The sequence below is a fragment of the Zootoca vivipara genome, chromosome 11 (genome assembly GCF_963506605.1).
Source record: "Zootoca vivipara chromosome 11, rZooViv1.1, whole genome shotgun sequence".
Taxonomy (NCBI): Eukaryota; Metazoa; Chordata; class Lepidosauria; order Squamata; family Lacertidae; genus Zootoca; species Zootoca vivipara.
Window position 1 is genome coordinate 47,002,727 of NC_083286.1, and position 25,716 is coordinate 47,028,442.

Here is a 25,716-nt window from a genome sequence, read left to right on the forward strand (position 1 = left end):
TGTTTTGATCCAAGTATACTTTGTTGATAAGGTATTAAACAGGGAAATGATTATGTAATTATTATTTCCCGAAAGCTAGATAATCTAGGCAGATTGGTGACTTCTGTGAAATTCCAACTTTAGGACAAGCCTACACCTGGAATTTTTAGAGCCAAGTTTGTTTCATTATACCAAGCTAATATTGGTCATACTCAGGATAGACCCACTGAAATTAAAAGACATGACTAATTTAGACACATTAAAAGTCTACATTGGTTATACTTAGTTGGATAAAACAGATAGAATTGTATTTTACTATTTTTCTGAAAAATGCAGCAGGTTACCACCATAGATGAAAGCTAAGAAATAACGTCCAAGTAAATATATAATAAACTCGATTCCACAGCTAGGCTGAAATAAAAACATGTACTTTTCCTGTGGGGTAGAAAATCAACACCTACAATACTTTTATCTTTGTTAAACAACCTTTTTGGATAATCAAGCTATGTAATCTAATACAAAACAATCCCTAATATGTTTACCAATACCGATTTAGGAATGTCATGGTTAGGAACAACAACTAAAAAACCCTCTCTCTACCAAAATTAAAATTTAGAATAAAACACACCACGATACTAAACATAATGGATAAAAACTTGAAAACTTACCTTTGTTTGATCTGGATGACTTGTTCTTGTTAGGTTTAAAACAAGAGCTTCTAGATTTGTCTTCTCTATTCTTAATAATTTTTTGTACATCATCCAAAGAAAGCTTCTGCAGAACGACAACTGGTTTAGCTCCTTTATTTAGATCCTCCACAAGCCCAATCTTCTCAACTTTGTCCTTCGGTTCAGCCTTAATTTCTGATTTCCTTGCTTCGTGCATGACATTACCATCTTTATCACGTTTGATTTTTGGAATGATAAAGTGTTTCAAAGCCCCTGATCTTCCCCCCAACAAATAACTGGGAAATTCCGCTTTATTGTCTGTGTGTGCTTTGTTACTATCAATTTTGCTCTTATTACCATCTGTCCTTCGTTCATCTTTACTGTTGTGTGATTTAAAACCCGGCCTATCTGGCCTTAATTTAGCAATATCACTTTTACTTTCTTGTTTAATACGAGGGCTGTCAGGTCTTGGTCTCTGATCCCCAGATGACAGTCTATCCCGGGACTCACCAGACTCATGCCTGTGTTTTCTATCTAGTTTTTCAGGTTTTGTGTTATCAGATTTAATGAAATATTTAGAGTCATGCTCGCCCTTACTTGAAGACCTCAAATACTCAGGTCTTCTCAGCTTGGATGAATCTCCTCTGTGTCTTTCTGATTCACCCCTGTCCTCAGATTTTTGTTTAAGGTTATCATGATCCCGCCTTAGAGAGTCAGAAACTGAACGTCCATCTGTCCTCTGTTTTAATGCATCAGGCCTTTCAGATTTCACTCTGGAAGGATCAGATTTCATGTCCATTTTATATTTAGATATATCGGGCTTCTTTTCTGAAGATGATTTACCAGAATCCCGCCTGTTTTCATGTCTGTGTTTGGGGGTTTCTGGCCTGCCTTCATTCTTCTGCTTTGGGGTTTCTGGCCTGCCTTCATTTTTCTGTTTTGGAGTATCTGGCCTCACTTCATTTTTCTGTTTTGGAGTCTCAGGTCGTTGCCTTATTTCCTGTTTGCCATTATTTTGCTTGCTCTCGTTTGGTTTCACATCCACCTGCCTACTCTCATGTTTGCTCTCGTGTTTAATTTCTGTTTGCTTGCTTTCAGTGTGTTTAGTTTCTATCCGTTTACTGTCATTTTGCTGCACTTCTGCTTGTTTGTTTTCATTGTGTTGTATTTCCACCTTTACACCTTCGGAATCTGACTTTTTCCTAGGGATGTCAGGGTGGTTTTCTGATTTCAGTTTAAGTACTCCAATAACATCCTCTTGAGGAACAAAATCAGAACCATCGTTACACTGCTTTATCTCTTCAGGCTTTTTGATGATGTCAGAGTCCTGAGTAGCAGTTGCCTGAGAGTCCGCCCGTCCTGCTTGTTGTAGATCAATACTAACCATCAAGGCTGGCCTTGACCCATTTCCTGCAGAACCTGTCTCCTGAGAAGCTGGTTTATTTCCTCCAGTAGCACCTCCAGCCTCCTGTGGATAGGAATCTTGTTTTCGTTTCTTCAAAGGCTTATCTGCAAATCAAAGAAAGAATAAATTAAAAATGTTCATTTTAGTGAATATATTAAGGAAATGAAACATATGCATTTTTGTATGTTCATAGACTATGACACATAACTGGACTGCTGTAGAAAACAATATAACTTAAAATGAATTAGGGAAAGCTACTGAGATTTAAAAACAAAACAGTCACACTAAATTATGTTTGAACCATCTACAGCAAGATAGAACCAACTATACCAGCAAGAACAGGCAAAAATTAAATTTCATCAACATTTTTTAAATAAATATTCTTTGAGGAATAAAAATGATTCTGAATTATTCTGTCTAAAAGATTTGTGGTTAGCAATGAGCTTTTACAAAATTCCTGACATCCACCAGGGGGAACCCTGAGCTCTGTTGCCTGCCAATGCAAGAACTGCTAGGCAATGCTTACAGTATTTCCAAATGTGTCAGTGGGAAATGATAGGATTTGACACACACGCACCCCTTTACATGGGGTTGAGCTAAGACTTCACCTGTTCTAGTGGTTACTTTCATTTTCTATTTTAGTTCTGTGGCTGCTTATTCCTAAACAAAACAACCCACAATCTGGGGCAACAAAAGTGAAGTAAACAAACAACTGCAGTAGCACCAAAGGGGGAGAGGAGGAAGCACAGTAAAAATAAAAACAAAAACATCACCAATTCAAAAATATACAATAGGAAAAGCACCAGACCAAGAAAAGGCAAGTACTCAACAGAGAGCAAGAGGACTCAACCATCACCAACTGCAGGCAGGCAAAGTCAGTCTGGTGTGATGGATCATTCCTCCCACCAGAGAGGGGGCAAAAGGCTTCAGTGAACCTTCCTGTTCCTTCCAGTAGGCAGTGCCATCTCTATGAGGAACACTGCCCATCATTCTCTAGTAAACTCTCCCCTGCCCCAAAGTAAGGAACATGAAAACTAAAGGTAACAAAACTAGGTCTCTTTAGTCCTGGCCACTGCAGCAGTGGTGGAAAAGGTGGAGGAAAACCCAATTTCTGAAAGACAAGTACCATAGCACTATAAAAGTGAAGGTGGAAAGAAAATCATTGCACAGAGAAATCCTGCCTCCTACTTGACCGAGCATAGAGCACCCCAGTGTCTGGATGATTGGATAGTGCCAAAGAAAGAAATGACTAGTATTCAACAGTCACAAAGTTCATTAATAAATCTATAGCTCTAGTACAGATTTATAGGACTACAGAAATTATAGTCCAGCAATCAGAACTCAGACCATCAGCCATGTCTTATGGTCAGCTTGACAACCCACCTATTTTTACAGTCCTCAGCAGAACGAGTTTTGCCAAGGCAGAGTGCCTTGGGGAATTGGAAGGTAAACAGACATTATACATCTGTACCATAGCTGTCAACCCTCCCCTTTTTTTGCGGGAAACGCCCTTATTTCCAAGCCGTTCCCACTGCTGCCCCAGATTTTTGATATCCCTTAAAATTCCTGGATTTCAAAGGAAGCAGTTCCAAGTCCCTCCCCCTGCTGGCCAGGGACTGGGAAGACCTCGCCTCCTTGCAGAGAAAAGCCTCAAAGCAAGCAAGAGCAGTTTCCCGCGCTTGCAGGGGGGCGTATTCGTCCCCCATCAGTGCCTATCCACTGCCGCTGAGCCCCTCAGCTGGCCAATAGGGTTAGCTGGGGGCGGATGGACCCTGGCTGCCTTTGAGCAGCTGCTGCAGCGCCATCTCCTCATTCGGCTTCCTGTTTGGAATCAAGACCTTCCTCGGATGGAGCACGTGGCTGCCCTCCTCTTTGCTTTGAGGCTTTTCTTCGCTTCGCTCCGCTCCGCTCCGCTTGCTTCTCCCGGCACATGATTCAGATTCTATTCAGTGGAACCTCTGGTTACAAAGTTGACATTTTTTCAGCAATGCCCCCCTAGTGAGCCTTCTATTGTTCACTTCTTTTTATTTCGAGGCAGTGCGCACCTATGTTTGTGGAACAGTCATGTGTTACTCCAGTCAAATCCCACATATGAATGTGGGGGAGGTAGGCTCGCTACAGGAGAGCAATCTCTTTGCAAATTGCACGTGTGGCTAATCTGATGTGTTGCTTTTCTTCTTTTTCAAACAAGGAAAGAGATGGATGGGGTTGGCGTCCGTTCTGAAGGACATTCTGAAGGTGGGGAAAGATGATGGTGTGTAGCCTGTTGTAAATTAATTTGTAGCCTGAGCCTACTGCGACGTGGACTGTCCCTGAGAATTGTAGACTGTCCCCGGGACAGGTGAGGGCGCTGATCCCTTATTTTCAAATCCAAAACTTGACAGCTACGATCTGTACACTTAAACCCTCATTATTTTTGTTCTCCTGGCATGCATTTGTTTGTATCCCTAAATACAAAAAATTTAGTTGAACCAAAATTTCTCAAAAGCCTTTTTTTCCTGAAAGAATTTAGAGACTTCACCCAGAAAAATATGTCACTTTGAAAATTTTATCTGAATGCTCTCCACCATTTTTTGTGGTGAACACTTTTTCCTTCTACAATGCCTTGGAATGGTGTTAGGTTCAGGCAATGTAAAGAATGCAAAATGGTGACTAGGCTGCCAACAGTTTCTTGCAACAGCAGCGGAAGCATTAATGAGAAAAACAAGCTATGCTACTGCATTTATAAGTTCTTACATCGGTTTTTACAGTATCAGTATCAGTATGGACAACAGACCCTGGAAACCTTCCACCAGACATTCAATGACTTTCACCCCACCATCAACCTAACAATGAACCAATCTATGCAAGAAATACATTTTTGGGACACTACTATAAAAATACAGGATGGACGTATAGACACCACCTTATACAGAAAACCAACTGACCGACAAACATATCTACATGCTTCTAGCTACCATCCCAAACATACCAAACAATCCATCGTATACAGCAAAGCCCTACGTTACAACCGCATCTGTTCCAACTCTACAGACAGAGAATCCCACCTAAGAGATCTACAGCAAACCTTTTTAGAAGTAAAATATCCACCTGATGAAGTTAAACAACAGATCAACAGAGCCAGACTGATACCTAGAGAGAACCTGCTGCAAGACAGACCCAAAAAAGAAAATAACAGAACACCACTAGTCATCACATACAGCTCCCAAGTTAAAACAGTACAACGCATCATCAGAGATCTACAGCCACTCCTGGACAATGACAGCTCCCTTTCTCAAGCTCTGGGAGGAAGACCTTTCATTGCCTACAGACAGCCACCCAATCTTAAACAACTCCTCACCCACAATAATACAACCATCAGACTTAACATGGACACTGGTACCAGAGCCTGCAATAAACCCAGATGCCAACTTTGCTGCCACATACACCAGGACAACATCATTACTGGCCCCAACAACATCCAACATACCATCTCAGGACTATTTAATTGCTCATTGTCTAACATTGTGTATGCCATCAAATGCCAACAGTGCCCTTCAGCTCTCTATATCGGACAAACAGGCCAAACCCTACACCAAAGGATAAATGGACATAAATCTGACATCAGGAACCACAAGACAGAGAAACCAGTAGGAGAACACTTCAATCTCCCAGGACATTCTATACAAGATCTCAAAGCAGCTGTTTTATTACAGAAAAATTTCAGGGACAGACTGGAAAGAGAAGTTTCTGAATTGGAACTCATTACCAAGCTTAAAACCATGGAGCCACCTGGGATGAACAAAGACATTGGATTCTTATCTTATTATGCATGATCAAGCTTTCTTTAGTGCCTCAGCCCTTGCTTTTCCCCGCAGGACTAATTGTAGTCATCAGCAGTCATTAACAGCCATCTACAGGTTTACCACTCCCATCAGCCCATCACCCATTCCCCCCCACCCTCTGTATATACATAAGGGACTGACTTCTGTTTCAAGTGTATCTGAAGAAGTGTAACTAGTATCAGTAACTAGTATCAGTATCAGTTAGCTACACTGATTAGTGAGTTCTGATCCACAAGTACTATATTTACCTGTATGGATATTCTAAAAAAACTACTTGGTATGTATGCCTTATTCACTATTTATTCATTATTTAATATGCAGGTTGGTCAGTATTATTTTTGTTGTCATTCATTGTAAGTAATGTCTTTAATTTCATTATCAGCTGACGAAGAGTCTAGTTCAAACAGTTGATCCAATCCAGATACACTGTACTGCTTATTTGCTGATTGCTGTTAAATTTATTACGTTGGAGCACCCACCACAATACTTCTTGGCATTGAAAGGCATCCTGCCTGCATTGTGGTGTTCCTCGCCAGTAACTCTTTACGCTGACTACTGTTTGGTTATGAACTGATATACCTGTATATATTATTTGGATATTACTTGGAAATTGTAAACTTTGGATGACACTCTAGTACCAATTATAATATATTTATCACATTCATTAGCCACATGTTGTGGTTGTGTTTTCAATAGATATAACTGCATTTATAATGGCAAGCCTAATCCCATTTCTCCTCTCTCCAGAAAAAATGATGAAATGCTTATTTCCCCTTCCCCAACCCCAATTTCTCTGTCCATAAATAGAGTTGAGAATTACAATATATCATTTGCATACAACTAGTTTAGATTATAAAACTACCAATAGTGGGCATAAAACTGTCCTTTTAAAAATATGCATTAACTCCATCTCCTGATAAGAAAAAGAGTGAGACACTAGTAGAAGGAAATAGTTAACAGTTAAACAATTACCTCTGAACTCTGAAGGTTGTAATCAGATTCTTTGACTTTTCATTGAATCAAAGTGATTGAAATCAGATCATATATAATCCTAGAAAATGAGATCCTTGAAGCTCAATATTTAAAGATGGCAAACACACCACAGAAAACAGCACAACATAAAACATGGTCACTTCCTTTTTGTGCACTTACAGGTACAGTATGTATATACTAGAATGAAATTAAGAGAAGTCTTATAATCTCTAGAAATTTATTATTTGTGGAATTTTGGATAGAATTTCCTACACACAACAGAAAACTGGAAGAAGCCTGAAACAGTGATGATGCACCTCTCTGGCTTTGTGCATGAAAGGTGTGTGGAGACTTCAACACACACTTGGTGGATCGAACTATTCAAAAAGGTTGTGGACATATGTAGCTTTAAATCAGATCTACATTTCCGTAAGTCATTTCTTCTCCTTTCATTGGATAAGGAATCTCAGCACAGGACTTCAATCATGGCTTGGAACTATGTTATTCTAAATGCATCCATTTTTACACATACTGAATCACAGTCCACCTAAAACTGCCACTATTTGTTCATGTTGTCTAGCCCGCTATCTCCAGGATCTATTCACACTTTACGGACCCCTGGATTTACCTCACTAAAACAACAACAACCAGCCCTCCAGTTTGAGATCATCCAGAATCTCAACTTATCCTATGTTCTGTAATTTATGAATCATTCTCAGATTTGATATATTATCCATTCCTTGAGCCACATAATTAATAGAAGCTGCACTGACTCACGCAGAATGTTATAGAGTTGAAAGAGACCACAAGGGCCATCCAGTCCAACCCCCTGCCAAGCAGGAAACACCGTCAAAGCATTCCTGACAGATGGCTGTCAAGCCTCCGCTTAAAGACCTCCAAAGAAGGAGACTCCACCACACTCCTTGGCAGCAAATTCCACTGTCAAACAGCTCTTACTGTCAGGATGTTCTTCCTAATGTTTAGGTGGAATCTTCTTTCTTGTGGCTTGAATCCATTGCTCCATGTCCGCTTCTCTGGAGCAGCAGAAAACAACCTTTCACCCTCTTCTATATGACATCCTTTTATATATTTGAACATGGCTACCATATCACCCCATAACCTTCTCTTCTCCAGGCTAAACATACCCAGCTCCCTAAGCCGTTCCTCATAAGGCATTGTTTCCAGGCCTTTGACCATTTTGGTTGCCCTCCTCTGGACACGTTCCAGCTTGTCAGTATCCTTCTTGAACTGTGGTGCCCAGAACTGGACACAGTACTCCAGGTGAGGTCTATTACTTCCCTTCTAGATGCTATACTCCTATTGATGCAGCCCAGAATTGCATTGGCTTTTTTAGCTGCTGCATCACACTGTTGACTCATGTCAAGTTTGTGGTCTACCAAGACTCCTAGATCCTTTTCACATGTACAGCTCTCAAGCCAGGTGTCACCCATCCTGTATTTGTGCCTTTCAATTTTTTTGCCCAAGTGTAGTACTTTACATTTCTCCCTGTTAAAATTCATCTTGTTTGCTTTGGCCCAGTTGTCTAATCTGTTAAGGTCATTCTGAAGTGTGATCCTGTCCTCTGGGGTATTAGCCACCCCTCCCAATTTGGTGTCATCTGCAAACTTGATCAGGATGCCCTCAAGCCCATCATCCAAGTCATTGATAAAGATGTTGAATAAGACTGGGCCCAAGGCAGAACCCTGTGGCACCCCACTAGTCACTTCTCTCCAGGATGAAGAGGAGCCATTGATGAGCACCCTTTGGGTTCGGTCAGTCAGCCAGTTACAAATCCACTGAATGGTAGTATTGTCTAGTCAAACAATAGTCAAACAATTTGATGTTGATCTGTGTATTTTTAACTCAGGAAATGAATTTTCAATAAACAGTATCAAACAGTGATATATTGCAATTCATTTTTCTCAAGCTCTACGTTGTAGACAATGTGGCAAGGCTAAAAGCTGCTATGATACATACGGTATATAACTCAGATCTCCTGGTCTACTAGATCTTTTAAGTATATATAAGTGGGCACAGGTGGCGCTGTGGGTTAAACCACAGAGCCAGGGCTTGCTGATCAGAAGGTTGGCGGTTCGAATCCCTGTAACGGGGTGAGCTCCCGTTGCTTGGTCCCAGCTCCTGCCAACCTAGCAGTTCGAAAGCATGTCAAAGTGCAAGTAGATAAATAGGTACTGCTACAGTGAGAAGGTAAACAGCGTTTCCGTGCACTGCTCTGGTTCACCAGAAGCGGCTTTGTCATGCTGGCCACATCACCTGGAAGCTGTACACTGGCTCCCTTGACCAATAATGTGATAAGCGCCGCAACCCCAGAGTCGGTCACGACTGGACCTAATGGTCATAGGCCCCTTTACCTTTAAGTGGGCACAAGATTTGTTCTGGCTGTTAAGCTTTCCTCAACATACCTTGAAAAGTACAAGCAACACATTACAGTAGCATTTTTAGTTTACATATCCCAAATATCTGGAAATAGGGTTGGGGGGAGGGGAAAGCAGAATGTTTTTTTAAAAGAAAGTTTATAAAAAAGCAAAAAAAAGTAAATATGGATTTGTAGTGATTAGGATGCTGATTTTAGGACACCTATATATTGTGTCACTAACATTAAGATGTAACACACATTTCTGAACCAGGTGTAAGAATACATAAGTGAGAATGAGATGATAAATTTAGTAAAAGTATTAGATTTACCAGTAATAGAGAAAAAAGAAACACTAAATTTGTATACAAGTAAAGTAATGCCAATCAACACTTTGAAACAGAATTATGCCAAACCATTAAAACAGATTAAAGCTTCATTAAAGGGAAAAAGAATTTTAGGCTTTGTATCATACACTTGGTGTCTTCTGACAGCTGAAATAGTGACCTGATATGGTACAGGCTTCCATCACTGAAATATACCGGTAGCTCTACTGTTGTAGTAAATTATGCAGGACATGGCATTCTTATCTAATGGCACAACAGTGATTGCATCAGATTATTAAGGAAAGGCACTCCCAAACTGTTCATGTTGGTGACACACTTTTTAGACATGCATAATTTTCCAACACAGTAAATCAGTTTTACTAACAAATTGGAGGTTAAAGAAGCCTCTTTCCAGCCCTGGTAGGAGCACGGAGAGCGTTCACGAGACACACCTACACACTGCAGTCAACATGTTGACATGTCACACACAACACACGGTTTGGAAAGTTCTGCTCTACCTGGTACCTATCCTCCCCATAGCACCATCTATTTAACATCTTCTCAATCTCACAGGGTATGGAAAGTATTCCTGTTACTATAGCATCTGATACCTCTCCCCCACGCCTGCAGCAGCTGCAAGGCATGTGTGCATTGCACCCATTGTCCCAGCTCTAGGTTTAACCCAGAAGAGGGAAACATTCCTCCATTGTTCATACTGGCAAAGACACAACAAAGGGCAATTCCCAAGGTCTTATCAGGTGCTATAAAATTTACTGAGAGCTATCATTTCAAAGGAAAAGGGAGGCAGTATGTATGCTGATTGGACTATTTCACTGGACCAATTGAGCTAAAACAATCTGTCATCTAGACTGATTTCAGAAGAACTAATATATGTGTTTGTATTTACAAACCACGGTATCACTGATATCTTACACCTCCCAGATATTCCAGATTTATAAAACTAGTGGTGATGTAATTTAGCAAAGCTCTGCCGAATTACTTAAGATGTCCAATTTTAACCAATTATGGATAAAACGTAACAACTGAAATTGCAGGCAACTCTTTGTTAATGGACTCTAAGATGGCTCTATGCTATTTGAAAATATCTAGTTTGCAACCAGAACTGGTGATTAACTTATTGGTGTCAGCCCAAATATGTATCACAAGCTATTAGAAAAAAGAATTTCAAAGGTATGAGCTAGTGTTCACACAACTTTTAAAATAAAGAATGAGCCCTTTTCCTATCTCTTTTACTAGTATTGGTGGTCCAACAATTCAGTAGGTTTGGTTGTCTTTCCATTTCTCCATGAAGCAAATGTTGAGGAAATGCTGCCAAAATGCTTTAACAATGAAATGTAAGTAGCTACATGGATATTCCCATACTGAACAGCAACAGCCATTTCTATTATCTCAGTGTGGAGGCAAGCAGAACACTGCAAGGTAAAATGTCAATCATGAGGATTTTGCCTGCCAATAGTCTCCCCTGAGCGACTTGGCATGATCTTTCTTTTATTGCTGCTTTGTGCACATGTCCAGCAGCATTTTTACCCTAACTGCAGATCTGCACCTGTTCAAAAGGCCAAAATAAGAGTAACTAAGTTGCTTCTGATAAGGCAAAGTTAGCAGCCCAGATGGAGACAAAAAATTGCTTGGGGTACCAACTAGCAAAATTCTGAGGTGAGAGCAACTATTTGATCATATTCCCCTCTCATTCCCAAGCATGTTAAGCATCCATTCATAGAACAGAAATCAGAATCCATATGCAGGAGCCACAGCTGTTTTCCCTCTCTTTTGCCTCCATTATCTTCTCCCCCTTGCAAGGAGCAAGTTTGCCTTGCACTAGTCTGGAGAAGTTGGAGAACTGTGCCTGCAGCCTTAATTGTGATGGAACTTGAGTGTTTCCTCTCTTTACACCCTCCTCCCCGCCAATGACTTGCCCCAAGTGCATGTAGTTCTACCCTCTTGGTGACAGAGCTAAACTTGTGCCAACATAGGAGCTGCCTATTTCATACTTTCTTCTTCTCTTCCTACTCTTCCACTTCCTTCCTCAAAAAATCCCACTCCCCCTCTAAATATCACTCCCACTCTATCTACTAACAAAAAATCTGGGGGGGAAATTGCACGCTTACTTGAAACTAAACTCAACTGAACACAAAGTTACATTTCTAAGTAAACATGCAAATAATTTCTCTCCAGGTCTGATGGCGATGTACTCTGGTGATCTGCTATCTTACTTTTATGAAATTGTTCAACCTAGTTCTAGTATGGCTTTCAATCACTGATATCTTGGCGACATTTCTGACTATATATACATTGGGTGTATCTCCTAAAATGAATTTAGTTTTACAAGTAGAATAGGTCCGCAAGTCTGTTATTTTGATAATGCAAGATGTTACCGGTACTAGTTTTATTTGTGGTTAAACAAGCACAGGATTGATATTAGTTCCATTCTCTCCCTCCCTTCTTTTCTTCTTATTTCTCATCACTTGAGGAAATGAGGGGGGAGCACAAGGGAGAATTGATAAGCATTGGATTATGATGTTTAGAAAAACAATATACTAAATGCAATCACTGTAACAAGATCTTTGTGTGATGTTAAGTCTCTGGTGTGCAGTTCAGATGTAAATGTCTACTGATAAAGGAAGGTCACTGCAATAGTGTCCAGTTCCAGTCACATTTTTTCTAGCTAGATTCACCACCAGTATATTGTAACTGGCTCTGGCAAATATACACACACAAAAACCAGATCCTGCAAGCTGCAAGTCTGCCCACCTTAACAAATGCATTACAGGATGAATGCTGCAAAAAGTGGCTATCATCAATTACAAAGCTTTTCCCTTATCCCTTGCTCTACTCTTGAGAAGAGAAATGCAAGTTACAGTAAACAGCCCTATCCTATGTTGATCCAATTGAGTTCAGTAGCACTTATCTCCAAATGAGTATACACAAGATTACAACCTAAATTGTATTCCTTTTTGGTTTAAGAGAGATTTATCACACTACAAGTTTGTTCTCTAAATATTTAGACATCACTAATCACCAACTTAGTACTAAGAATGTGAATTTATATGGAGATTATGGTTTATTTTCAAGGACTTCTAGGGGATAGGAAATTTGATTAAATATAAATACAGCACATACGCAACATTTTTACCTTTGTCTTGCACTTCTTTTGAAAACCGTTCCCTTTCAATAGCTGATTCCCGTTCTATCCGTTCAATTTCAGCCAATGCATCCAATTCTACTTCATCATATGGCGTGATAGTTCCATGTTGTGAAACCTGTTGATGCGTCTGTACCAAAGGATTTTGAGGTTGTTTTGCAGAAACTGAAGTGTTCGGTTGTAAAACAGGCACTTGTTGTGCCTGAAGGAATGCTGTTTGTTCATGCTGCGGCAAACACTGAGCAGCATTTAATGGGCGATTAATATCCTGTGGAGTAACTGGTGTTTTAGAAGTCTGTCCTGGATACTGCACATTAAAGGAAATGTCCCCTTCTGACACGTTACTGTTTTCCAAACCAGAAAGCATATCATCCTGCTGGTCCATATCTGAAGATCTTACACGAGTAAGTCTTAACGTAAGTTTAGTAGAGTCCTTAGATGGAGAGCTAATGATATCATACATTGCAGCTTTTTCAGTCTGGTCTTTTTCATCCTTGCCTAACTTCATTTTCTTTTGTTTCTTTTGCTTTCTTTCAGGAGAATCTAATAATATGTCTGGGGGAACATCTCTAGGTGATGAATAAGGTGGAGGCTGAGACTGAAGTATTAAAGGTGGTCTTGATCCTAGAATAATAATTCAGAAAAACTGAACAGTTATGTTGGTTCACATTTCTATGAAAGCACACAAAAATAGCCTTTATTAGTAATTTGTACTTGTACAGATATTTGCACTTACAAAATGGCAAAAACTCATTTTAGAGGAATATTGAGGCCTGTAATATTCACTACAACCGTCCAATAATATCTGCAGTAAAAGATGCCTGTAACTCCTAGCAATTTAGCAAACCACATCTAAAATGAGAGGTACCAAGAGGTGGAAACCATTTTGGGGCTGTGCTCAAGTGGGGCAGGGCTTCAACTATTAAAGAATGCAGTTAATCAAAAAGCATCCAAGGCCAATGGGGGGGAGAACAGTTTAAAGTCAGCTAGCTTCTCACTAGAGTCCAGTGATGAAAGCCCAAAATAATGAGCTGTAGACAGGCAGATTGGACTGCAACTAACACACATCCATACACACATGCAGCGTCATGGGAGTTCCCTACTCTTAAGGATCTGAGAAAGGAAAATGACTAATAGATTGGATGGTTTTGCCTCTTTCAGCAACTGGCACAGGCCTCTCACATAAGTCTGGCGTAATTTTTACATACCAATACATTTTCTACTTACAAACAGCTGAAAGTATTGCTTTTGCCATGTCGCCTACTGTTATTGTTTGTTAACTACCCCCCCCCCCACAAAAAATGTTAAGATTGCCCAGGTATGTGAAAGATGTTGGTAGAGTCCATTTGCGATTACATCCTATCACTAATTAAAAGCATTCATTTGCACTGACACACTACCCACTTCCCTCCTGTGCTATCTAAAAAGTGTCTGAGGTAACACACGAAGTTTAACATCCACAACAATTTCCTCATATAAGGTTCTTCCTCTACTTAAGTACAGAGGTAGAAAAGGGTGGTTAAATTGTATGCCACTGCTGTATTTTCAGCTAGTGAAGCATAGTGATAGAGAATTTGTAGTAGTTCATGGTACTGTCAGCAACTGAATGCTTTAACACAGTAGCAGATAAATCACATTATGTGAAGTATCTAACAGAAGTCATATTCAAACTCAAATTACTTAAGTCTTCAGGTTTATATAAGTAATGCAATAATGTTTAATAGAGTCCACATTAAAGACATGGATCTCTGCCTCTCTCTGTGTGCTTTATTCATCTTCTTTCCCTTTGCATTTTTGCAGGTATTTATTGCCATTTCTCCATTTTCCAGCTTGTAAATTTGTGAGCCTTGATAGCATGTTTCTGCATGAGACACAATCTATTAATAGTGAGTAATATGTAATGCCCCAAACTCTACATTCCAAAGGAAGCATTTACTTCTCTAGGACAGCACTGTACAGTAGCTGCAAAAAGGGCTTGCAGCCCCAGGAAAAAGTGTCACAGGGATTACCAACTAGTGCTGAACTTCAGGAATCACCAAACACATTTTAAATTTTGCTCTACATCTTAGGGTGTCTGTTTTTAAGTACACTCATACCTCAGGTTACAGCTGCTTCAGGTTGTGTCTTTTCGGGTTGAGCTCCCCGCCGAACCTGGAAGTACCGGAACGGGTTACTTCCAGGTTTCGGCGCACATGCGCAGAAGCACTAGATCGTTCTTTGCGCATGCGCAGAAGCACCAAATCGCGACCTGCGCATGTGCAGAAGCGGCTTGTGGACGCTGCGGGGGTTGCGGACGTGCCTCCTGCACAGATCACATTTGCAACCCAAGTGTCCACTGTACATCTGAGAAGGCTGCACAGTTAGAACATCAAATAAGCACACACTATTTAATATAACAGCACTCAAAGTACTTATATGAACTCATTCTCAGAAAGCAATTAGCTTTTTTTTTATTAGGGACCCTTACTGCTCTGCTACTTTGAGATACAATAAATCCAGCAATTTTAAAAGCTGCACAGGAAGATTGAAGAATTCCTCTCCTATTATTTTTTTCAGTGATAAGCATCACATAAGGATGCTTTACATACAGCTATCTTTTACCAGAAAGGGAGTTGGGCTATTTGACTCAGTTAGGTCCCATCTAACTCTGAGATGTTGCAATATTTATTATTTAAGTTACTAGTAGAGAATTTTGCTGAATTTAGGATGGTTATAAACAGTCTTGTCTTCTGAAGAATGCTTTTGCAGATGATTGTAGGTGGGGCTTGCAGAAATTTGGATTGTGTTGATGACCAGGCATCAACTCAAACTTATAAGTATACTCTACAGAGATGCAAGAGCCCCCTTTTCCAGATATTTCACTAGGCAGCATGATCTGCCTGATAGCATCTATAGTGATTTATCCTTAGCCAAGCACTCTCCCATGAGCAGGGACATTTTCAATTGCTTCTCTGGCCTCATGTTCATGTGCAGCCTCAATACATCCAACAACAGGTGACTCAGCTTCTTTCAGCAACTTTCAGGTTCAGGAACAATCCAAAACTTGCAAAGGCTCACTGCTCCAGCAGTTTGCGTGTTAATAGATGATCCACTAGTCAGGTAGTAAATCTACATCACTTTGGTAGTTATGCTTCTTTTCCCCAACCTGTGCTGACTCAAGTACTAATAAGTCTTCTCTTAAGATGATCCTGCGAGTCTCAGGATGGTGCTTCACCTCTATTAAGCAAATATTCTGCAGTCTCTATAGTTGAAATTCACCTTCACTGTGATGTTTCCCCCATCCATAAAAGTGTGACAGCAAAGTACATATTTGGGGATCCTAAGTCTAAATTTTGCCACTATATGAGATATTTCCACTAATTGAAGAAACAAATCACTCCAGATGGCGCCTTCATTTTTCTTTTCCCCCTTTAGATGGGACTGGTCACAGTTGGAAGGGACTTTTCAAGCCCTCACCTAGTATCCGGAAATTAATTCACAGGCCTGTATATATAGAACAATGAATATCCCATGTAACAACATGCTGGAATCCAAAACATGTCAGCTTCTTCTGCATGGCAATGAATGAAATAATATTTTTTTTGTTGATTTAACATTGAGGAGCCACTAGTCACACAAACTATTACAATATGTTTCAGTGAGTATATTGTCCAAGTACAGATGACCCCAAAACTATTATTCCATAGAGTTAAATGAGTTATTATTCCATTGTCAGTTAAATGCCTTCTCAATTATATTAGTACAAAAACTTTTTTGAATAACTTGGAAGTAAAGTGTAACAAAATTTATTTAGTATTAGTGGTCCTCAGGCAAGCCAGAAACTTCTAGGGGCAATATTTAATGTCTCCAAGTAAAAATATAAGTCCATTGAAAAGGCCCATCTTCTATTTAAAGTGTGAGTATAACATGAAGGCAAGACCCCAGGAAACATGTTTGTGGACTGATGCTGCTCTTCACTCTTGAAAAAAGTGTGACCCCTACAAAGTGTTGATTTTCTTATTCCGTCCCTAACAACTTTTTCTGAGGCAGAATGGTTTCTACCAGACTAGAAATTCTAGAAGATCAGCAGATTTGCAGAATACAAACCTTATGGAGATTATCAATCTAGTCAACCTTGCCTCCAATTCAAGGCATAATGGTTTAAATACACTTGACAATCATATGGAGCTAGAGAATGGATTATCTCTGCATCATACATGCACCATAACAGATACTATAAAGATCTAATTTACAAGGTAGCGTATCATAAACTTAATGCCACTCTAGGGTTGAAACAAAATCAATAAGCATTTAAAGTTTGCTATCAGTCTTCATATACTGGTTAAGCAATTCAAACTTTCCTTAAAAAGGGCTAAAGGCCCTGGTTCCAGCTCTATCCACAGAAAACTAGTCATGCATAACAAGTGGTGCCTCAGTGAACATCCACATCCCAATGTGTGTATAAAAACTCATTCAGCCAGTTTGAGTGAGCCAGGATGAACCTCTGCATAAAGTAAACATACAGAAGTCTGTTTCAGAATTTTCCCTGGATCAGGACAAATGGAAACATTCTTTAAGTCAAAAAATTGGTTTGTTGGCATCAACAGTTTTACTTCTTTTCAAGAATGATCAGGAATAGATCTAATTCCTGAAATAGAAATTACTTACCTGTAACAAATTATTAAAACAGGACAGAAAAGTACAGTGGTACCTCGTGTTATGTACTTAATCCGTTCTGGAGGTCCATTCGTAACAGGAAACCACTCGTAACATGAGGAGCGCTTTCTCTAATGGTGCCTCTCGCTGCTGCTGCGCTGCCGGAGCACGACTTCCGCTCACATCCCGGGGCAAAGGGGCATCTACTTCCAGGTTAGCGGAGCACGTAACCCGCAGCATTCGTAAGGGGGGAGGTACGTAACATGAGGTACCACTGTATTGTTGAAAGAGCCAACCAGGCGCGGATGAATGAATACACACACACCCTTCTCTAATACTTTAGAGGTAAGAACTAGTTTGCCATTTTTAAAAATAATGGTATTTAAGGCATGCCTTTGGTCTAATACAGTGCAACAAAAGGGTGATATAAATTTAAACTAATATTCAAGCCTTTGAAGAAAAAAGATTGTCACCTACAAGCAAAGTAGTGGTTATCCGTTCCCATTAAGCTTCTTCTAATGCCAACTGTAAAATATGATCAACATATATGGCTCCTATCATGCAAGATCTGCAAATATGTTAGGACAAAAGCTAAACATTTGATTAGCTTGTGATTATTTAGGCTCTGTTTCTTCATCTAGTGCCCAGCTATTATTGTATGTCAAATAGCTGGACTTTTAATGCTGGAACTTGGTATCAAATCACAACTATTCCATTTTTCAACCACTTCTCAGGAAGTATCAGTTTAAAAAGCTGAGGCAAATAAAATAATGGAAGATGCTTTTTAAAAGTATGGAATAAACATGCACCATTTAATAATGGGAATCGAAGGGAATGGTAGGCATCACAAAGGGTGCAGACAATGGAGACAGCTTGCATCTGGTGCTTGTATCTGCCTCTCCATAGCCCCGTGACACTGTCGGGTGCTCATCCACTGTGCTCAATAGCTAAGTGGTGGTGTTGTTAAATTCTAGGTTAATGAATAATAAGACCATGCTCACACGATCTAATTGTTAATAAAGGTGCTGACCAGGGTGTGCATTACCAAGAAAAAAAGAATATAGGAGCCTGCTGGATCAGATAAATGACCTATCTAGTCCAGCATCCTGTTCTCACAGCGGCCAATCAGATGCCTGTGGGAAACCAACAAGCAGGACCCAAACACAAAGGCACCATTCCCTCCTGTGGTTTCCAAAAACTAGTATTCATAGCCATCATAGCTGGTAGCCATTGAAAGCTCTACTGACTCCCTCTCCTGAACTTGTCAAATCCTCTTTTAAAGCCATCCAAGATAGTAGCCATCACTGCCTCCTGTGGGAGTTAATTCCTTAGTTTAATGGTGCAATATGTAAAGAAGTACTCTTTTTACGTTTCCTGAATCTTCCAGCATTCAGCTTCTTTGTATGTCTACAAGGTCTAGTGTTATGAGACAGGGAGAAAAACTTTCCTCTATCCACTTTCTCAATGCCATGCATAATTTTATAAACTTCTATCATGTAACCTCTTAGTCATGTTTTATGTAAACTATGAAGTCCCAAATCTTGCAACCTTTCCTTATAGAGGATTTGCTCTATCCCCTTGATCATTTTGGTTGCCCTTTTCTGAATATTTTCCAACTCCACAAAATTCTTTTCGCAGTAAGGTGTGAGCAGGAGAGAAGGGTGAGCCATATCTTTCCCAGTCCTGTCCCACTGTGTACTCAGTGCAGCACCAACCCAGATGGGATTACTGTGGTTCACCAAAGTTCATTCTCCCTGATCGGGAAATCTCTATGCCCCAGGGCTGGACCAGAGGGTTTGCATCTGACTCTGGGTCTTAGGGACACATTAGACATGCTGTTGTTGCGCCACCCACCAAGCTGCTCTGACTGAGCAAGTCTTGGCCGTAGTGTTGTAGGAATCCCAGACAATAATTCTGGGTGATTTCAGCATCCATGCCAAGCCTGCAGTTGGAGCAGCTCACAATTTCATGGCCTCCATGGCAACTTTACTTTGTCTTTGCTCCAAGTGAGGAGAGGGGTGGTCTAGAAATAGCAGGGGGTGGGTGTCTCTGTGACTGTTGTCATGGTCAGACCACTTCCTAGTGAAGACTGGACTTCCTAGTGAAGCTAGCAGCATCCCCACTGCAAGGGTGGGGGAGCGATTAAGATAGTCTGCCCTTTGAGACTTAGGGATCCTGATGGAAATTGCTTTGGTCATCCTGTATTTTGACTTCTGTTGGGAAAAAGGAGACTGTGTGCCCATTATATGTCTTTAATCTCAGCTTCAATACCACTGACCACGCTATCTTTCTGGAATGGCTGTCTGAGTTGGGGGTAGGTGGCATCACTGCGTAGTAGTTCCAATACTACTTGGATGATTGTTTCCAGAAGGTGGTGCTTGGGGAGTGTCATCCGGTCCCATGTAGTCTTCAATGAGGGATTCCACAGAATTCAGATTAATCCACCATGTTGTTCAACATCTGCAAGAAATCACTGAGTGGGGTCTTCTCAAGTCTTGAGTACATTATCAGCAATATCCTATTGATGCAGCTGCGGCAGTGGATATGTTGGACCAATGTCTTGCCTCATTAATAGACTGGATGGGAGCCAATAAACTGAAGCTCAAACCGGAGAAGACTGAGGCAACATTAGTGGATGGTTCCCTAGACTGGTGAATGGGAGGTGGCCTGCTCTAGAGAGTTACATTCCCTCTGAAGGAGCAGGTACATAGCTTGGCGGTACTTCGGGATCCATTACTATCACTTGAGGCTCAAGTGGTCTTGGTCATGCTGCTTCCATCAGTTTCAGCAGGAGGTCCAGTTACTCCCCTATCTCGACATGGATAGTCCAACAGCGGGTGGCACTGTGGTCTGAACCACTGAGCTTCTTGGGCTTGCTGATTGGATGGTAGGTGGTTCGAATCCGTGCAATGGGGTGAGCTCCTGTTGCTCTATCCCTGCTTCTGCCAGCATAGCAGTTCGAAAGCACACCAGTGCAAGCAGACAAATGCCAGCTACCTTGGGCTGAAAAGAAATAAGCGCTGCACCCCATAAACGCCTTTGACTGGACTTAACCGTCCAGGGGTCTTTTACCTTTAGTCCAACTTCTGTTGTCTATGCTCTGGTGACCTCTACATTAGACTACTACCATGCATTGTATGTGGGGCTGCCTTTGAATGCAGTTTGGAAACTGCAGCTGGTGCAAAATTTAGCAACCAATTTGCTCACCAGTGCAAGACAATCTGAGCCCATAAAACCAATCATGACCCAACTTTACTGGCTCCCAATTAGTTTCCAGGCCCAATTCGAAGTGCTGGTTTTGGCCTATAAAGGTTTATGTGACTAAGGCCGCCGCTTCCCCTTGCACTGCTCGTGCTTCAGCATGCGGGACCCAGGAGACGCTGCAGTGAGGAGAAGCGGTGGCGGCAAAGGGGGAGGAGGAGGTGGTGGCGGCTCCGGCTTCACCTCCTTTCCTCCCTCACAAGGCTCCTTGGCAGCCCAGGCGCAAGGCAGAACCTCAGGCCCGGGAGTCGCCGGCCGGCACTCACTGAAAAGAAAGGACCCAGCACGCTGGCGACGCAGCTCGTGTGTCTGTCAGCTGCACGGCTGCTGCCCCCATCACTTGGATTCACACCGCCTCTGCCTCTGCCATTTTCCTGGGGCGCCACACATCCCTGGCAGCGGCACTGGGGGCTTCCCTCCACCTTCGCGTCCTCCCTTCACAGCCCCCTGACAAGGGGATGGAGGGCATGGGTGGTGGCTCACCCACCGCCTCCGCCGCTACCACCATGCTGCGGACCCAGCTCGGAGGTTTCGGAAGAGGGAGCGGGGGGAGGTCCCGCTTCGGCAGAGAGAAAAACTCTCTTGCACTCTCCGAACGCGGCAGGTGCGCAAAAACTAAGCTAACTAAAATAACAACAGGGGGACAAAGAGTGTGCAGGGTAGAAGCAGTGGTGGTGGTAGCGAGGCTGGCCACCCTCAGGGCTGTCTTAAGGGAGGCAGCGTGTCTAGCCTCGACTCTTCCTTGGCGCCCTCCCAAACTGTGCCTATCAGTATGGCTTATTTTCGGGGTGTGGCTTATATTTCTCAAATGCTTGAAAATCCTGCTACGTCTTATTTTATGGCTACGTCTTAAAATATGAGAAACACGGTATATTGTAAGTCGCTTTCGGTTAACTAAGTAAAAAAAGCAACCAATGCATTTTATAAGGATAATAACATTCTGTACCACCAGTGCTCCAGTCATCTAATTATTGCACATAGCTCCCTAGAATAAAGTAAAGGTAAAGGGACCCCTGACCATTAGGTCCAGTCGTGACCGACTCTGGGGTTGCGCGCTCATCTCGCATTATTGGCCGAGGGAGCCGGCGTATAGCTTCCAGGTCATGTGGCCAGCATGACAAAGCCGCTTCTGGAACCAGAGCAGCACATGGAAATGCCGTTTACCTTCCCGCTGTAGCGGTTCCTATTTATCTACTAGCACTTTTACGTGCTTTCGAACTGCTAGGTTGGCAGGAGCTGGGACCAAGCAACGGGAGCTCACCCCATCACAGGGATTCGAACCGCCGACCTTCTGATCAGCAAGCCCTAGGCTCAGTGGTTTAACTACAGCGCCACCTGGGTCCCTTAGCTCCCTAGAATACTAGGGAGCAATTGTGTCAACGGCCCTTTGCATCTCATCATTCCACAGTGAGATGGAGGGCCTCAACAGGTTTGGCCTTCACTGGCAGTCAAAACCTTTAGTGTGGGAGCCCCTGTCCTGTAAAACTGCACACGTGTTGCAGTTCAATGAGAACCATTCCGGCCTGCCTTCAGAAGTACTCTGAAAACAGTACTGCTTAGGCAGGCTGATTTTTTTCTTTTTGAACCAATATCTGTTTATATGTTTAATTATGCTTTATGTCTGTTTTTAAGATTGATTTCATCATATTTTGTGTATTGTAATCTACCCTGCTATATTTTATGAAAGTGCAGATTATAAATAAATACATAAACATTATAAACATAGAATAATTCCTTTTTTAGATACTATCTAAATCTGACTGGTATTATCTAAGGGGCCACCCTCTTTGTCCAGTAATAATCTCTACGGTCAACTCAATCTACCCCTTATTAGCACTCGTAATGTACATCTTGTCAATAAACAGGTTGAAAATAAATAGGATGAAGAACAAAAAGTGCTCTTGGTGTTGACTCTCATGTTATGAACACCCTTCTCCTTGCCTAGATTGCACGGGTGACCTTTTTATTTAGTGATGCATTTAGTTGCCAAGGATAAAGGGAGCTTTATCTACCACTGCAAAAATTAATTAACACTGATAGAAGGGCAGCAATACTGGGGGGGATTATAGCACTATATATCAACAATAGAGATAAAGGTTTTATTTAAGACAGGCAGTGCTAGAGTTCTGTAACTTCAGAAAATATTAGAAAGCAGTCTGCCACACATTCAACCCCATTAATGTACACAGAAGACATTTCCTACATACAATATCTTTATGATGTAAAGGAAAGAAAGAGGAGTTGCATTCAACAAAAGATGTAACAGAATATTACAAACTCTTCAGGTTGTACAGCAACTAACTATATATCTGAGCTCAGCTAAACTATTAAGCCAACAAGTGGTCTAAACGTTTCTTTCCCAACAATGTGACTAAAAAATTAATGGTATCATGAAGAAGAAAATACATAGTGAACATGTACTACTGACAAAAGGTACATGTTTTTAGTTTTTTGAAACTTCTAATTGAAATTGGGTTTTTTCAACTTTTTGGGTGTTCAGTTTTATCGGGAATTAGTGTTGACCAAGCTAGAATAAGGGCAGGAAGTAAGGTAAAGAATCCTGATATTTATTTTTTCAGTGTCCAACTCTGTGAGGCAGGCCTGCAAAACCCACTAAAGCCAGACTTGCGCAACCTGGTGCCCTGCAGATGTTATAGACTAAAACTCCCATAATCTCCAACCACTGACCATGATGATTAGAGCTGATGGGAGCTGTAGTCAAAGACATATTGGGAAAGGCTTCATTTAAGTTTTAGGCATCTGACCAGGTGGCCCTCTAGGGCGGCCCTTCCCATCACTGTAAAATAAAAAGAGGGAGGGAGGGAGAAAAAACAGATGGCTTTGCAAGCTGCATTCTGCTTAATAGGCCAAAACTCTAAGCAGTATGAGGGTTATGAAAGGTATAAACAGTTATGAATCTGAAATCTGGAGTTTTTTCTGATGTAGAAGGCAATCAGGAATATCCAGAATAAATCTGCCATATTATTTATATTTTCTTTTTAAAAAAACTATAGATTTAAACTATGATACAGTGAAACAGTCTATCTCTTGAAATACACTTTAGCCCTCCACATGGGCAATGTGTTGAAAGACTGTAAATTTTCAAGGTGTATCAAAAGTTATTGTTGAGTTATCCTTTCATCTAACATAGTCATGTTCTTGTTTAGAAATCCACCAAGTTTTCTGTCCTGAACTTTCATTGTCCTGAACTTTTGACACAGATCTTGGTTTCTTATCTACAACAGTATCAAAGAGCCATACAGTTACCTTTAGGGGTTCCATCACTTCCAGCAGGAGAACATACGGACTGCGGTGATCTTAAGGAAAACGATGCAGTGTTCCTTACTGAAGAATCACCCTCCTAGGGATCATATTAGTGGATTATTAGAAAGGAGCAATTTTTTCAATGACTTCATGTTTTTGCTTTTTAGAAAGTTGCCACAAGGATAATTACCAGTGCAATTTGTCTGTCATGCCAGATATTAGCAACAACAAGGACTTCATTTTACAGTGGTACCTCTGGTTACGAGCTTAATTCTTTCTGGAGGTCCATTCTTAACCTGAAACCGTTCTTAACCTGAGGTACCACTTTAGCTAATGGAGCCTCCTGCTGCCACCGCACCAATGGTGCACAATTTCTGTTCTCATCCTGAGGTAAAGTTCTTAACCCGAGGTACTACTTCCGGGTTAGCAGAGTCTGTAACCTGAAGTGTTTGTAACCCAAGGTGTTTGTAACCCAAGGTACCACTGTATATGAAAATAAAAGCATTAATCATACAGTAGTATAATCGAGCTATGAAAGTTAAGAACAAAGTATTACTAGATTTTGTGGTTCAAATCATGGGCTATAGAGAAATACATTACTTAGTAAACTTAGTCTCAATTGAGAAGAAAACACTCCTCCATCTCTTTCTCCAGATTTTTTTAAGAGCTTGGAGGAAGTAGGGGAGGAAGCCCAGTACTACAAGAGGACAAGGAGGGATACTCTAGGTCTATTTCTCTCACATCCAGGGGAATGAAACAGCTCTGGCTTACCATCAACAGTATAGGGCTACAGTGATGCATTCTCAAAGTAAATGCAATGTGGAGCTATTTCCCTTAGAACCTGAAAAGGCCCCACTGCAGCATCTTGTTTCCGAATAGAAGTAGTTTCACATTGCATCATGCCCTCCCTGCACCCAAAAAAGCTTTCAAAATATGTGAAACACACCAGGAAGTGTGAGGAACTAAGAATTCAACAAGTTATCACACAAGCTTACATCATACTATGGTTCGTCAATACTAATCTCATTTTGTAGGTTACTTGACCAAAAGTAATACAGGAATGCTTTACCATAAAATATCATCATTTATCATTCAAGTACAGTATTAAACAGAAACACCCAAATGCAATGTTTCTACTGCCTTGTATCATTTTCAGTGAACTAATTTATAAAATCAGACTGGAGACAAAGTCTGAAGTTGTGCTAAAGTTTTAACTGCACAAAATTTTCCATCTTTCAAAAATTAATGTACTGTATACACACGCACAAACACACACACACACCACACACTTATTTTTTTCAGGGAACAGTGCCTTAATGTTTATAAAACATAAAAATTGTTTGTTACATACTTCACTGCTTAGTCTGTGCACCATTTGCAGGTAGTCTTCACTTGAGCCATGTCTAGAATTATCAGCATGGTGATTAGCTGAATTGCCTGACAACTGACTTGTAACTTTATTTTCATGTATATTCCTCATCCCAATGGGACTGGATACTGAAGCTGAAATAAGAGAAGATAGGAATGAATTCATACGTTTAAATATTTTCTAGCATAAATTTTCAAGCACAGATTTCATATTTATATTTAATCAGTGTGGTTTCTATGTTTTCTTTAACTAAAAACATATTTCAGAGATCAGATTTTGAGAACTAGTACTCCACAAATTGTAAGACTGACTAGATGAATATGGTTCCTAAACTATGTTTTGCCTAAGCTCCACACAGACTTTGACCCCAATGCACCTGTGAGGCATAGGAGAGTTGTGGTTTTTTTTCTGTATGTCCATTCCATCTGCTTAATGGTTACTAAGGTGTTCTGCCTTGCAGTCATCCTTGGCATCCT

The 25,716-nt window shown here is 40.9% G+C and overlaps 1 protein-coding gene across 3 annotated transcripts in view; it reads right to left on the bottom strand.

Annotated features, from left to right (window-relative positions):
* NIPBL (NIPBL cohesin loading factor) overlaps positions 1–25,716 on the bottom strand; it is a 134,470-nt gene that overhangs the window by 40,251 nt on the left and 68,503 nt on the right. For 2 of the 3 annotated variants that reach the window (XM_035100720.2, XM_035100721.2), the window contains exons 7-10: positions 25,223–25,374; positions 23,875–23,968; positions 12,703–13,335; positions 648–2,156 (exon numbers count right to left, since the gene is read on the bottom strand). In XM_035100720.2, the coding sequence (XP_034956611.1) occupies positions 648–2,156; positions 12,703–13,335; positions 23,875–23,968; positions 25,223–25,374 (2,388 nt within the window). The remainder of the gene's footprint in view (positions 1–647; positions 2,157–12,702; positions 13,336–23,874; positions 23,969–25,222; positions 25,375–25,716) is intronic. The other variant, XM_035100722.2, reaches the window with a different exon arrangement.